The 15,490-nt window shown below is 35.6% G+C and overlaps 1 protein-coding gene across 2 annotated transcripts in view; it reads right to left on the bottom strand.

The window, feature by feature from the left end:
• CPNE8 (copine VIII) overlaps positions 1–15,490 on the bottom strand; it is a 247,008-nt gene that overhangs the window by 106,608 nt on the left and 124,910 nt on the right. For both annotated transcript variants that reach the window (XM_011994105.1, XM_011994097.1), the window contains 2 exons: positions 11,922–12,026; positions 10,661–10,702 (listed from right to left, as the gene is read on the bottom strand). In XM_011994105.1, coding sequence (XP_011849495.1) covers positions 10,661–10,702; positions 11,922–12,026 — 147 coding nt within the window. The remainder of the gene's footprint in view (positions 1–10,660; positions 10,703–11,921; positions 12,027–15,490) is intronic.

Consider the following 15,490-nt stretch of genomic DNA (forward strand, 5'->3'; position numbering starts at 1 on the left):
AAGCCCGAAGCCTTGGCAGCTTCCACATGGTGTTGAGCCTGCAGGTGCACAGAAGTCAAGAATTGAGGTTTGGGAACCTCTGCTTAGATTTGAAAAGATGTATGGAAACCCCTGGATGCCCAGGAAGAAGTTTGCTGCAGGGGTGGGGCCCTCATGGAGAACCTCTGCTAGGACAGTGCGGAGGGAAAATGTGAGGTCGGAGCCCCCATATAGAGTCCCTACTGGGGAGCACCACCTAGTGGAGCTGTAAGAAGAGGGCCATGGTCCTCCAGATCCCAGAATGATAGATCTGCTAAGAGCTTGCATCTTGCACCTGGAAAAGCCACAGACCCTCAATACCAGCCCGTGAAAGCAGCCAGGAAGGGGGCTGTACCCTGCAAAGCCACAGGGGTGGAGCTGCCCAAGACCTGGGATCCCACCTCTTACATTAGCATGACCTGGCTGTGAGACATAGAGTCAAAGAAGATCATTTTGGAGTTTTAAGATTTGACTCCCTTGCTGGATTTTGGACTTGCATGGGGCCTGTAGCCCCTTTGTTTTAGTCAATGTCTCCCTTTTGGAATAGCTGCATTCATCCAATGCTTATACCCCAACTGTATCTAGGAAGTAACTAACTTGCTTTTGATTTTATAGGCTCATTGGCAGAAAGGACTTGCCTTGTCTCAGATGAGCCTTTGGACTGTGGACTTTTGAGTTAATGCTGAAATGAGTGAAGACTTTGGGGGACCATTGGGAGGGCAAGATTGGTTTTGAAATGTGAGGATATGAGATTTGGGAGGGGCCAGGGGCAGGATGATATGGTTTGGCTGTGTCCCCACCCAAATCTCATCTTGAATTCCCACGTGTTGTGGGAGGGACCTCGTGGGCAGGTCTTTCCCATGCTGTTCTCCTGATAGTAAATAAGTCTTATGAGATCTGATGGTTTTGAAAAATGGGAGTCTCTCTGCACAAGTTATCGCTTTGCCTGCTATCATCCATGTATGATGTGACTTGTTCCTCCTTGCCTTCTGCGTTGATTGTGAGGCTTCCCCAGCCACTTGCAACTATATGTCCAGTTAGGCCTCTTTCTTTTGTAAATTGCCCAGTCTTGGGTATGTCTTTATCAGCAGCATGAAAACAGACCACTAGAGTAAATTCTCAGGTATGTCTTTATCAGCAGCATGAAAATGGACTAATACACTAGTACATTTCATTTTTAAAATATTTATTCACCTTTTTAAAAAAAATTGTCAAAGTCTTTGCCTCTTTGTAATTAGGTATGGGCATCTTCTTATTGTACTAGAGCTCTTTACAAATTAAAGAAATCTTATTTTACTATATATGTTGCAATTTATTTTCTAATCATCCTTTAACTTTTTGTTATACGATATTTTTACCTATAAAGTTTTATATATTTAAATCTGTGGACTTCATATAGCAATTCTCAGTTTGAGTTGCTGTGGGATGTTGAGTTAGAAAGCTAGGAATTTTGATACTACATTATGCCTACAAGCCAAATTAAAAACTAGGACTTTCAGATAAATTGAGTTCATTTTCAGTGATAGAGTTAATCCTAATTCAGCAATAGTGGCACTGGAGATAAAAAATTATTTATTTTGGAAAGTTGGATTTATAACTCAGACTTTTTGACAGACATTTATAAAACCTCAGGTCCACCCACTTGCCCTCATTCCAGAGCTTCCTAGAGTATTTTGTCTAATTCACAATAGTCCCTTTTATCACTTTGTACCATTTCTATTATTCAAGCTATCGTTAGTTCTGATTTATTTTCTTTTTCACCAGGCTGCATTGTAAAAACTTTTTTCTACTGCTATGCTGCTCTCTTTATTATTCTTTTCTTTCAGTATCTGTTTACTTTTTAAAAATTCATCTTCAGTATTTTGTTGTATAAATTGTGATACTGTTGCAAAATAAATTTAGCCTGGTAACAAATATTTATACTCTTTTCATAAACATCTGTGTTTATTCCACCTTTTCATGTCATAAAAGCATAAATAATTACATAATTAACTTCAGGAAATTCATTCATTCTAGTGACAATGGAGGCAACATTTAATTATTTATTTCCAACAGATGTGAGAGTTGGCAATTGATTGGATTTAGTGGATGAGAGCAAGGGCAGGGTTAATATGACTATGTTCTTTCCAGTCTGCAATGTTGGGGTTATAGTAATGCATAGGCCTTATATTCAAGGGATGTAAATCAGTAAAGCCAAAGTAAATATAAAAATACAAAGATACCTATCAACCCTCCCATTGATAACTAGTCACTGCTCACCATTTTCTGTGTGCCTGGCTACTACCTCAGCTTCCCAAAACCTACCCCTGGACTCCCTGGGCCACCCCATAATCCAGCAATTAAAAAGCTGGCTCAAGCAAAGAAAAGACCTTCCAGGACCCTATTCCCATTGTATAGCTCCCATCTATTTTGATGGCAGAAAAATATTTTCAATATCACCTCTGGTAACCTCACAACAGAATACAACTTCAGAGAGAAAAGGCAGATTTAGTGGTGAAATTAATAACTCATTCAGGATCAATTATCAATAAATATGCTCAATCTCTTCTTGGTAAACAAAGAGTTAACTCTAAAGGCCTCTTCTAGCCATAAGATTCTAATATCACCTTATACCAGAATTAGAATTTAATTTATATTCCAAATTTGACTGATGACATTCTAATGGAGATGAATTTAAATAGTAAGGTGATTAAAAATAAAAATTTAAAATATAAATGTATTTGATGATTTGAACTTGATAATTCTCCTGTTGGTGAAAGTTATCGGTATTTAGATAGGAATAAAGCAGAAAAAGTAAGCAATCTGAATGACAAGAAAGATGATAGATTCCTGAACATAACATCTAAGATACATGCAAACTGTGAAAACAAGACTAAGTAAATGACATCTAAATTAATTACTCACTATCTTTAGTTTCACCAGAGAAATAAAACCTCTAATATTATTTAAGGTAATTTCATGATTTAAAAATAAAGGGGATATAAGTATTGATGGAGGACTGAGTGTTGATACAGAAAAATATCAGAGCTGGCAGGGCACAGTGGCTCATGCCTGCAATCTTGGCACTTTGGGAGGACGAGACGGGTGGATCATTGAGCTCAGGAGTTTGAGACAAGCCTGGTCAACATGGTGAAACCCTGTCTTTAATAAAAATACAAAAATTATCCAGGCGTGGTGGTAGACACCTGTAATCCCAGCAACTCAGGAGGCTGAGACCTGAACCCGGGAAGTAGAGGTTGCAGAGTGAGACTCCATCTCCAAAAAAAAAAAAAAAAAAGAAAAGAAAAAGAAAGATATCAGAGCTCTATTTTAAGTCCTCTCTTCTGTATTACTGAAGTAACACAGCAAGAAACTACTACATTAAAGGCACTATAATCTACATTGTGAGGAATAATATGACAAAACACAGTCCTTGATTTCAGGTAGTTTATAATTACAGAAGTCTCCCCTACCCCTGCCCCCTTAACCACGGTTTTACTTTTTGTGGTTTCAGGTACCTGCTGTCAACTACGACCTGTAAGTTAGGTGAGTACAGTACAATAAGATATTTTGACAGAGACTACATTCACATAACTTGTATTACAGTATATTATAATTGCTCTATCTTTGTATTATTGTTCACCTCTTACCAAGGTAAAAATTAATCTTTAACGTCAGTATGTACGTATAGGAAAAAGACAGCTATATAAAGAGTTCCATACTATTCACGGTTTCAGGCATCCACTGGGGGGCCTGGAACATATTCCCCCAGAGATAAGAGAGGATTACTGTGATATGAAGGACAAAGCAGAAACAAATAACTTCAATACAAGTCATAATGTGATAGATATGCTGATAAACATTCCAAAGTGGCAAAGTAAACACACAGGAGAGAGGGACTTTCAATATATAAGGAAAACTTTCATACAAATGACAGCACTGAAATCGAACCTGAACAGAATATCAACAGGCAAAATGAACACAGAAGGGCTTTCCAAATGGTGAGGCCAGGCAAATATGTGGGATAGAAGAGCACAGGACAAACACCAAAACTGCATAGTGAAACTGGTTGAAATACCACTTTCCGAAATCCTGCAAAGATCTTCCAGTTAAGGGCTGGTGTTGAATATAATTTTAAAAATGTTATTGAAAATGAGAAAAAGCCTTTCCTCTGAAACATTATCTGAAAGAATCCCAAACCATTCAAGGTAGGCAGGTGGAGATAGATATAGATATAGATATAGAAATAGATATAGATATAGATAGATATATAAAACACATTAAATAAAATTAAAATCTTGTTGTATAAAGATTGAAGTTTTTAGTTAAGTCATGTTACCTGGCAAACTGTTGAACACATAATGAGTGCTCAGTAACAATTTCTTCATAAACGAATTAACATAATTTCTATTGAGTCATAAATACATGAAGATGTACAGAAGTTAAAAACTGATTACCACTTCAGGTATACTAGATACATATAAAATTAAATCAGTCTTTCTTGAGAGCAAGAATTATAGACTGAAGTGAAAGGCGACAAAAAATTCACAAGCTACAGTTGAGAGAAATCATTACCTGTATTTTTAGCAGGTGGAAGACTAGATATGTCAGTGAATCATACATTGATTATGAAATTCCATTTATCAACATTTTAAGTCTCAAAGAAGTGATACGTAAGGGAACAAGAAAAAAAGGCTGAAACTTGCCTATTAAATACAGGTTTAGGATATTCAGGGTTAACCGCAAGCAAATTGTAGGTTACGGTTAAGGGAAGATTCCATAGAGTAAGTGAGGAAACAAAATAAGAAAAATATAAAAGGTTTACAAATGCTTCTTCTAAATGAGTTCTAATGTTTTAGACAACTCACAAATACATTCTTAAGCACTAGGCAAGGAATCACTTGGTCATGATGATGTATAATCCCAGAATGAAAACATTAAATGCATTGATCAAATATCTTCTAAGGTAACAACAGAAAATGACAGCATTTGTATGGCATTTTGGAGACAAATGAAGTTTGCATTTAATTATAATAAATATCATTATTGAAATGACTGCATTTGACAAAATACAGAGTGGTAAAAATGAAACTTTTACCTCCCTGTTCACAAGCGGGGATTTTCTGATGGACAGTTCACTAACAGCCTTTTCATCAAAATGTCATTTTTCTGGTAGGCAGCAATCTACTTGGTGGCCCATTTACAATCAGTCCCACATCACAACCACATGGTATTAAGGCAGCACTGTTCCACTAATGCTCCCTGAATTTTAAGTTAAGCTACAAATTCAGCTGCGGAAACTTCAAGCAATTGAAGCTTTTCAAGGATACCGCTACTGATTGCTTTGCAACCAAGACAAGGCTCTCAGCACTTTAGCTTTTCAATTGTTAAAGTAAGCTTTAAATATTCTTCCTTCACATCTTTTAAAGAAATAGTGATCCACCCATCTCCAAAAAAAAAAGATAGTGAGAAGTATAGAAATGATTTTAGTATTGTGGTTTAACTTGTTGAAAATTGAATACATTTCAACTGATTATTAATACCAAGGTCAAGCAATGCCTCTAACTCTCAGACCCTTGTCAATGTGTTTCAATAAAAGGAACAGATAACTGTATTTCTTCTACTCTAGTTTAGCTCGAGATACCTAATTTAATGTCAACTGGTTACATGCTCAACAGAGCACTACCACATTTCTGTATGCTTCATAGATTTGTGAGGTGTTTCTTACAGAATTAATTTCAGTTGATGAATTTAGTAAAAAATGCTATCAGAGTTCTGACGCAAGAGGACACCAGTCCCCGAAGTGCCCAATCTGTGAATATCATTACCACCACAACTGTCTGAAATACTCTAGCTAGTAAAATAAAATGTCATTATAAGCAAGTAAAGCATTTTCCACTGTTTTTTAATTTTTTTTAAGACAGGGGTCTCACTCTGTCACTCAGGCTAGAGGGCAGTAGCATGATCATAGTTGACTGAAGCCTCAACCTCATGGGCTCAAGCCATCTTCCTGCCTCAGTCTCGTGAGTAGCGAGGACTACAGGCACATGCCACCATGCCCAGCTAATATTTGTATTTTTTTCATAGAGACAGGGTCTTGTTTTGTTGCTCTGGCTGCCACTTTAATATTTGACTGACATATTCTCTCTAGATTGAAAGAGCACATTGCCTTATTGGTGTTCTATGAGCAAATTTATACACAAAATAATACAGATATCTGACCAGCTTTTCCCCATTTTATAAGGAGTAGATTCTAGACTTCTATTAAATTCAGACAAATATTTCATCTGATATAAAGTTACTTATGATGTATATTACATGGACTTCATTAAAGTCTATGTAGTACCATCTAATATGGCAGCCCCCAGCCACATGCTGCTATAACTTCAAACGTAGGTAGCCTGAATTGAGATGTGCTGCAAACACAAAACATATACCACATTTCAAAGACTTCGTATTTTTAAAAAGTAAAAATCCGGCCGGGCGCGGTGGCTCAAGCCTGTAATCCCAGCACTTTGGGAGGCCGAGACGGGTGGATCACGAGGTCAGGAGATCAAGACCATCCTGGCGAACACGGTGAAACCCCGTCTCTACTAAAAAATACAAAAAACCAGCCGGGCGAGGTGGCGGGCGCCTGTAGTCCCAGCTACTCGGGAGGCTGAGGCAGGAGAATGGCGTGAACCCAGGAGGCGGAGCTTGCAGTGAGCTGAGATCCGGCCACCGCACTCCAGCCTGGGCGGCAGAGCGAGACTCCGTCTCAAAAAAAAAAAAAAAAAAAAAGTAAAACTCCTTCTTAGTAATTTTATATTGATTCTATATTAAAATGATAATACTCTGGAAACACAGGATTAAATAAAATATATTACTACATTAATCTGGTTTATTTTTACTTTGCAATGTTATCACTAGAAAATTTAAAATTATATATGTGACTTGCATTATATTTCCATTGGACAATGTTAGTCCAAGCTGTCAAAAAACATCCACTGAGCAAATAACATTTTTTAAGAAGAAGAATTAAAAGTTCTGGATCAACAAATAGGGTAAAAAATGACACATGTACAGGATTTAGGACAAATACTAATGACGACAGGAATACAAAAATAAGTAATAGGAAACAGTCTCTGTTGATCATTATGTTGTGAAATATAATGAGTCCTATCATAGTCACTTCGATTTTTTTAAAAAAATCTACATTGGGCAAATTTGTCAGATTAAAAAAAATGTAAAAAGTGTAATAACCATGTTATTAGACCACACATAATCATAAGCTTCATATCAATTTGTATAATAATCCACACAGTGATCATTATTATTAAATTATAAAATTAATGTCTGGATTTTAAAAAACTTTTATGTATTATATTTTTTGGAGACTAATGCACCTTTCAAATTTCATACATAAGACATGTTATTGAATTAAAAGAATTATCAAGAATTATTTTAATTTTTCTTTTTATATGGCATCCACAAACTGATCATTTTGCTAACACTGAAAAAGGTTTCTTGGTGAAAATGTATTATGTAGAATTATACACTAAATTTTCTACATTAAAATATAGATCTATTTTTGGATTAATAAAAGAGCACTTAAACATTAAAAAGGTATTAAACTTACACTTACAAAATTACAATCTATTCCCCTAATTATTCTACTAATCATATAATTCATTTACAAGGAATGTTTAAATTTCACCTAACGATGTTTTCCCCTCCCAATCTCATCCCTTTATTTTCAGTCTTTAACTTCTTAGACTTCTTTTGAATATGTTGTTAATGATGATATAGTAAAATGAGTATTTAAAAATACATCAATATACCCTCCAGCACCACCCATCTTCCCCCCCAGGCAGTTGATGACCCAATGACAAAATACGCTGATCAAATCTCAATATCTAAATAGTTTCTTTGCTTTTAAATCTGATGTCTCAAAAGTAAATTACTATTTCTTGTTGAAAAATATTTTTCCTATCTAATGGCCCAAATCCTCTGCGAACAAACTCTTGCTTTCCCTCTCTCTCTCTCTTCTTGCTCTTATTATAGCTCTCATTCGCTTAATCTAAGCCACCTCTTTTTTACATTTTACTGGTTCTTTCAATGTCTATTAGGATACTTTCAGAGTCTGTAATACTCATTTCTTTCTACCTAACTTCAGGTTACATAAAAACTGTTACCAAGAAAAGCTTTATCCACTTTTCCAGACAATATACAATTTCAGATAATAAAAAAAATTATGTTAGATTGTTTCTTAAATTCTCCTTATAGTCTTCACAACTATTACATTAAAGTAGCACAGAGTAAGTCCAATGTCCAGGTTGCAGCCTTTCACTTAATGCCAAGAATTACGATTACAATGCTATAAAAAAGACAGTGCAATAGTTATGAATATACTGTTGGAAGTGGACTGCCAGGGTTCAAGCCCTGGTTCCACCATTGATTAGTTTTGTGACTTTAGGCAAGTTACTTCTTTGCCTGAGTTTCTTTATCTGTAAAAGGTAATTAATGTAGTACCTATAATTTATTGTGAAAATTAAATAAAGAATAACATTAAAAATGCTTAGAGAATACCTGGCATGTTAGAAACTTTCAATAAATCATATCCTGAATAGGAATGCTCAAAGTGCTCAAGTCAGGAAAAAAGATAATTAAATTCCAAGGTAATTCTGATCTTCAAAGCTATTCAAAATTCTTATGGCTCAGAAATAGATTGGAGACAACAGGAGAGTCACAGAAACTCACCATTTGAAGGAAGACATTACAATATCTATAATTTCAGCAAATTTAGGATTGAACGTCTATGGATGCAGATGAAACCTAAATTTATACCCCTTATTTATTAGTGGTTAAATTAAAACCATTTCCCAAAGTTTTAAGCCATTTCTCATGTGCCCAAAAATACTCATCTCTAATTCTAATGTAATATCACGTACATTTCTGTTACATTAGGATTAGAGACAAGTTCTGTTTAGAAATAACTCCAAAAACAGGTTTTATATTTTCAAACTGAAAATCAGTCAGATGTGCTTCAGCCTCAAGGATTGTGTTTATGTAATATTAAAGGAGCTCTGGCAGCGAGCTGCACTTTTTGTTTCTGAATGGGAACCTGGCTAAAAATTACTAGGGAAAAGCCACCACTTTTGCCTATTCACAATTAAAATAGAAAATAGGGTATATAATACAGGGCATAAAGTCCTTTACTCAGACTGGCATTACTTCCTTTTCTATTATTCTGAGCAGCAAAACTCATTTTCTCAGTGAATCAAGTTTAATAACGCAATGGAGCATAACTCCCTATGGAAAAATAGAAGGTTTTCTGATAAGGTTTCTCCAGAATGCACATAGAACTAAATAATACACTAACCAAATGAATACCTGGCAGAAATGTAAAGATCAGTAGCATAGCATGTATTATTATGACGTTATCTCTAACAGCAAACTTCAAATCCGTGTTATAACTCATTTTCATAATAATGCTTGGGATACAACTTAAAGACTAAAATATTTGCGTCTTATATACTTATTTGGTAGCAGCTAAAGTGTGGAATAATAATCTCCACTTCTCTCCCCATCTTCTCTTATCACTTCTTGAAAGAAAAGAAAATACTAGTTGCATCAAATTCTAGGACACTTATTGCACCGTGTTTGTCAGTATGGGCAAGTGTCATACACATGATGGCATGTGGCTCTCCAACTGAGCAACTTTCTGCCTATGCAGCAGAAGGGATGAGAAGGGGGTGCCCTCTCAGCACAGGCCAGCCTTCTTGAACTTGTTCCTGTATTCACAGGAGTGTTCAGGTATCCAGGCACTTTCATCCCTTTGGGGTTGGTTTCTGGCTTGTACATGATGCAGAGAGAAAAGCATTGTTTAGCTTTAACCTCAAGTTTCAGCTCCATTTATCAGTGAGCTATGGATTTGAGTTTAGGACACGCATCAACTGAAAAATTAAAAGTACCCTTTGCTTTCCTATTTATCATTCTTCCTTGACATCTGCATATTCAGCCCTTTCAGGCAGTAGTCTAGGGCAAAATAGGATTTGAGCATTTCTGGGTCCCTTGGCTTAAGATCATTTTACAAACATCTCATCATCATCCTACGTAGATGACAGTAGAAACAAAATATGCTTAAAAAAGAAAAAGTAGTGTGTTTCTTCTCTTTTAGTCTTTAATATCTACTTTGATATGCAGAGGACTACAGTGATTGCAGAGCTCTGAACAACTATTTGGTCTGGCAATGACCAGACACAATTCTTGAGTTTTGTTGTATGATATATATATATATAGGCAGAGTTGGGTGGTGAATGCAATGCTTACTTCCGTTCCCTTGAACAGTATGGGATATCAATGTTATAGAAATGTTCAGAGAAACTGTGAGATGCATAAATTTGATACTCATTACAGCTATAAAACTAGACATCTATGATCATCAGATTTAAGTTGAAAATCTTTACTAAGTTACTGGAAATAAGAAAACTCTCTATTTTCATCTTGAGGTTGGAGGAAAATATGCTCATTCTTAACATTTCATGTAAATGCATCAGTAACATTTGGAAAAACAAAACAAATATGCAATCTAAAAGTTACAATTTAAAAATGTGGCCATTTCAATGTATGTGCCTCTTAAAGCACACCTAGTTCAAGAGTAAGAAGATAATAAAAGTCTTACCTCCCATCTCGATCCCAGTCATACACCTCTACTTTGATTGTTCTGTACATGAGAAAAACATAAATTTAGTAAGATCAAAATAATGTATGGATGAGAATTAAAAAATAAGTTGTTTTTTTAGATAAAACAGTGTATGCTTATAGATTTTACATATGAATTTGAAGTTAATTTTGCTAATTTCATTACTATAATCCAATTTGTATCTTAAAAGAGGCTTCTAAAACTTCATTGATTCCTTAAAGAGAGTAAGAAGAGTCTACAGGGGAAGCAGGTGCAGTTTGATAGAGCCCCCCAAAGGGATGGTGTGCACCCACTTCTCCACTCTTGAAAATCACTGTCTTGGAGCAGTGTTTCTCAAACTCAGCATAGATCAGAATCATATGGAGCACTTGTCCAAACATGGATTACTGGACCTCTCTCCTGGAGTTTCTGTAGGTCTGGATTGGGGCCAGATAATTTGAATTTCCATGAGATCACCAGGTGATGCTGACTGATGCTGCTAATCAGGAAGAACATTATGAACTTTCTTAAGAACTTTTCTAAGAACTTTCTTAGGAAAAAATGAGTCCAGCTAAATACAGATATGATCTTATTAAATGAAAAGAATGATAGTCAAGTGGCATGATAAATTTCAAACTAAACTTAGTAACATATTGGTAATCAATAGTTCTATGACATGGGTTAATAAAACTATTTTTCTATCACATGTAACAAAATAAAGATTGAGATTTTTACTTTTTATTTGCTTTTCTTTGGGATGGATGGGGTTTTTATATTACAATCATACAATAAAGTTTCATAAGAAAAAAAACTCGGATACTAAGAAATCTTCAGGTATATTGTGGGAAAATCCTCAGGCCCACCTTACCCAGGTAATTGTGAAACATTAAAATCTCTTGTGCTACAACTATGGAACTTTTGTGAGTCAGTAATCATGAGTATTTCAGTATAACATTTTCAAGAATATTTCAGGGTTGATAACATATCTAAGCATAGTGTTGCAACTTTTGTTTTTCTACTTGTTCCACTCTAGAAGGATCGTACCACGGCAAAGGCTGAAGGCAATGAAGATTCTGAAATAACTTTTGAATAAATTAAAATTTAAAATTAATATTCAATGCATTTTTGCATTTACATATTTTCATTTTTGGAAAGTTAAGTTTAACCAAATTTTAATTAGCCAATTTATGCCACTTCTCCAAATCACTGTAGATTTTTTTTAAAGTTACTTGAAGATTTTTGAATAAACTATCCTTCTTACCTGTCATAGTCTCCATTACATAATGCTCTGACTGAGATCTTGAATGCTTGCCATACCGGATTTAGAGTGTTTTTGACAACTTCTGTTTTATGACAAATTGTAAAACTGTAAAGAAAAAAAGTTTTCAGTTATTTGCATGATTTGACTATTTTAATTGATCTATTGTTTTAGTAGTCATTTCTCTATTTACCTTTTGTTCAGAATAGTCAGTCCCATTGTTGCTGCTACATCACTTCATGAAAAGAGATATGTGATTTTAAAACTTGAAAGATCACCTCACCATAATCTCCTTTGTAATAAATTTACCAAAAGCAAACTGAAAATTCAATAAATCCTAAAGCTGTTTTGTAAAGAATCTCTGTAAAAATTGTGGTGACATGCTGATGGAGTGAAAAATATCCATTGGTCCCTAAGAATATGAAGGTCACCAGCAACTTTGAGAACAGTTTTGTTGGAGTGTTAAGAAGAAAAACCTGGTTTTAGAGTGGGTTTAAGAAAGAGAAGAGAATCTGAGGCACACTGTGTAAACCTTTTTTTTAGTCTAGCTGTGAAGAAAAAGAAAAAAATCAGAATAATTTAAGGGAAAAGAAAGGATTAATCACAGGAAAGGTTTTCGTTGTTCTTGTTGTTACTTCTTGATGGAAGAAATAACAGCAAGGTTGTCTGCTAAAGGAAAAGATCTGGTAGAAAGGAAGCCACTTCTGATGCATGACAGAAAGGTGGCAGCAATGTTTTTTTGTTTGTTTGTTTGTTTGTTTTTGAGATGGAGTCTCAGTCTGTTGCCCAGGCTGGAGTGCAGTGGCGCGATCCCGGCTCACTGCAACCTCTGCCGCCCAGGTTCATGCAATTCTCCTGCCTCAGTCTCCCAAGTAGCTGGGATGACAGGCGCCTGCCACTGCACCCAGCTAATTTTTGTATTTTTAGTAGAGATGAGGTTGCACCATCTTGGCCCAGCTGATCTTGAACTCCTGACCTTGTGATCCACCTGCCCCAGCCTCCCAAAGTGCTGGGATTACAGGCGTGAGCCACTGCGCCCAACCAGGAGCAATGTCTTTTAAGCAGGTAAGAGTAGATGGGATCCTGAGCATCAGTGGAGGAGCTGCCCTTGAGAGGCCAGATAGTCATTCTGCAAGAACATTCAGGAAGGCAGAGTACATGGGTTGATGTTGTGATGGGATCATGAGGAGGCTCTCCAATTGCCACCACTTTCTTATGAAAGAGGATGCATAACAATGAGCAAAGAAAGAGGATGAGACATAAGTGATAAAGTGTCTGGGATAAAGAAAATGTTCACAGACTAAGAAAAAGGAGTACAATTCCTCAGGAGCCCCAAGGGCCCATTTAAGTTTACCATCACATCATGAATCTATAGAAAGACCAATCAGTGTGTGGGTTCTTTCTTTATTGAAACTACTGGTTCTATATATCTAAAGAATTCCTAAGGGAAGGAAGACAGTGATTCACAATATGGGACAGAATTCATGAAGCCTTAAGCTTGGTTTTCTGATTCAAATTCCAGTGTCATTTCTACAAAATGATTCAATCTGAAGACATCAGTCAGCTCCTCGAAATGTTCTTCCTTCATGTGAATTTATGCAACAGTTTCTGAGCTAGAAACATTTAAAGTAATCTTCACTGAAACAATAAATAAACCCAATCTTCATCAAGACCTTAGTCATGAAGTGTTTCAAATGCAAGTATCTAATAGTAATGACACATGAAAATATTAATAAATACCATAGTGAATATACTGCCCCTAACCCCCACAATGAAATATCCACTCTTTGATAGGTCTTCAAGTTCATTTTCCTACTCTCAAACAAGAAGGATTTGGTTCTATTAAGAGATAAGATAGAAACATAATACTTTATGAAAGGATCAAGTTTTTATCACAAGACTTATGGCATTAGTGCCTTCTCCTTCCTGGGAGTATCCTCACCCATCTAAGGAAACTCGTGTCACTAAATTGTTAGGGCCCAGGAAAATGTATCTGTGGTCAAATGTTCTCAGAGCTGACTCACCTGAAGCAATTTAGGAGTCACTGGGGGGAAAGGCATTACAAGTAAGACAGAGGGGCAGACAGAGAAGACTCTTGAAGGGTAAAGAAGATGTCTAAAGGAGAGGAAGAAAATCAAAGTGGATAGGGGAAGGTGAGGGAGGGCTGTAGGGGCTCAGAACACAGAGAAAAGGCAAAGGTACCAAAAAATTTTTAAGAAAAATTCACAGAAAACAAATTACAGAGGGAAGGCAGAGCTCTATGTTGGTTTGTTTCAGAAATAAACAATATATTCATTAAGATCCATTCATAAAAATGCAATAAGTTCTTAAAGATCTACAAAGGGAATTTCTCTTGTATCATATTCTAATATATAGCAAGTCTTTGGTATAATGATAGATATAGATAGCTAAATAGATGATAGATAGATGACAGGAAGAGAAAAGGGAGAAAAAGAGAGACCGAGAGAGAGACTAGACTGACAGACCAACTGACCATCTTCAGACCAACATGTTCAACCATCTACCGACTTTTTGGCCTCTTTGCTTATAGTTAAATCAAAATTTCTCTTATATTCCTAGTGTCACCAGCTGCAATAATTAAATAGTTTTGACACTTGAAACATTTCCTCTCAGGAAAGGCATGTCCTTCTTACTGAGATATTTATGAGGCAGGTAGTCATTTGTTGCCTACTAATCATTCTTATTTCTAATGTATTAGATACCATATACACAGGAAAACCTCACTGGTAAGAATTCCAGTCCTGGTGTAACTCGTAAAAATTCTGCCAGGAGCCCAGTGTAGCTTTTCCTAACATTCAGAAGTATTTCTATATAAATATTATGTGTGTGTGTTACAAATAGTATTATAAAAATGTATTTTTATTAAATAACTGGTATTAAGATACTTTAAGTGAGGCCACTTACCAAAAATGGCTATTCCAAAGGAAAATTATTACCCAATCATAAATAAATGTTAAGTTACTAAATAGATGTCAAAGAAAGAATATAAGAGTATAAGATCATATAGTATGAAGGTTTTTAATTAATACTTCCAGTAGAAATTAAGTTTTTCCCTTCTTATGAAATAAGTAACAAATACACTAGGTATTAGGCAATTTTTGAAATAGTTCCATATTTTAAAAATATTTAAAATAAAGCTAGAATCTTTGCAGTTAAAAATAGAGACAAAAAGTGAGGCGTAAAAGCATCTGTATACATTCAAAATACAACAAAGCATATGCGTGCATATACATACATAAAATATCTGGATTAAGCTGCAAACTAGGTTTCTGTGTGTAAATATAAATGGAAAGTTTTCTGAAATGAGATTCACCAACTTTTAAAAATAGTTTTTTCAAACTAGTTGACATTTTTGGATTAGATGTATTTTTCTTAATATTTAGATTTTATTTAATGAGTGAACACCTTTTTTTTTTTTTGAGACAGAGTTTCACTCTTTTTGCCCAGGCTGGAGCATAATGGCACGATCTTGGCTCACTGCAACCTCCGCCTCCCAGGTTCAAGCAATTCTCCTGCCTCAGCCTCCCAAGTAGCTGGGATTACAGGCGCCT

This window comes from Mandrillus leucophaeus, unplaced genomic scaffold, assembly GCF_000951045.1.
Source record: "Mandrillus leucophaeus isolate KB7577 unplaced genomic scaffold, Mleu.le_1.0 Scaffold1117, whole genome shotgun sequence".
In the NCBI taxonomy this organism is placed as follows: Eukaryota; Metazoa; Chordata; class Mammalia; order Primates; family Cercopithecidae; genus Mandrillus; species Mandrillus leucophaeus.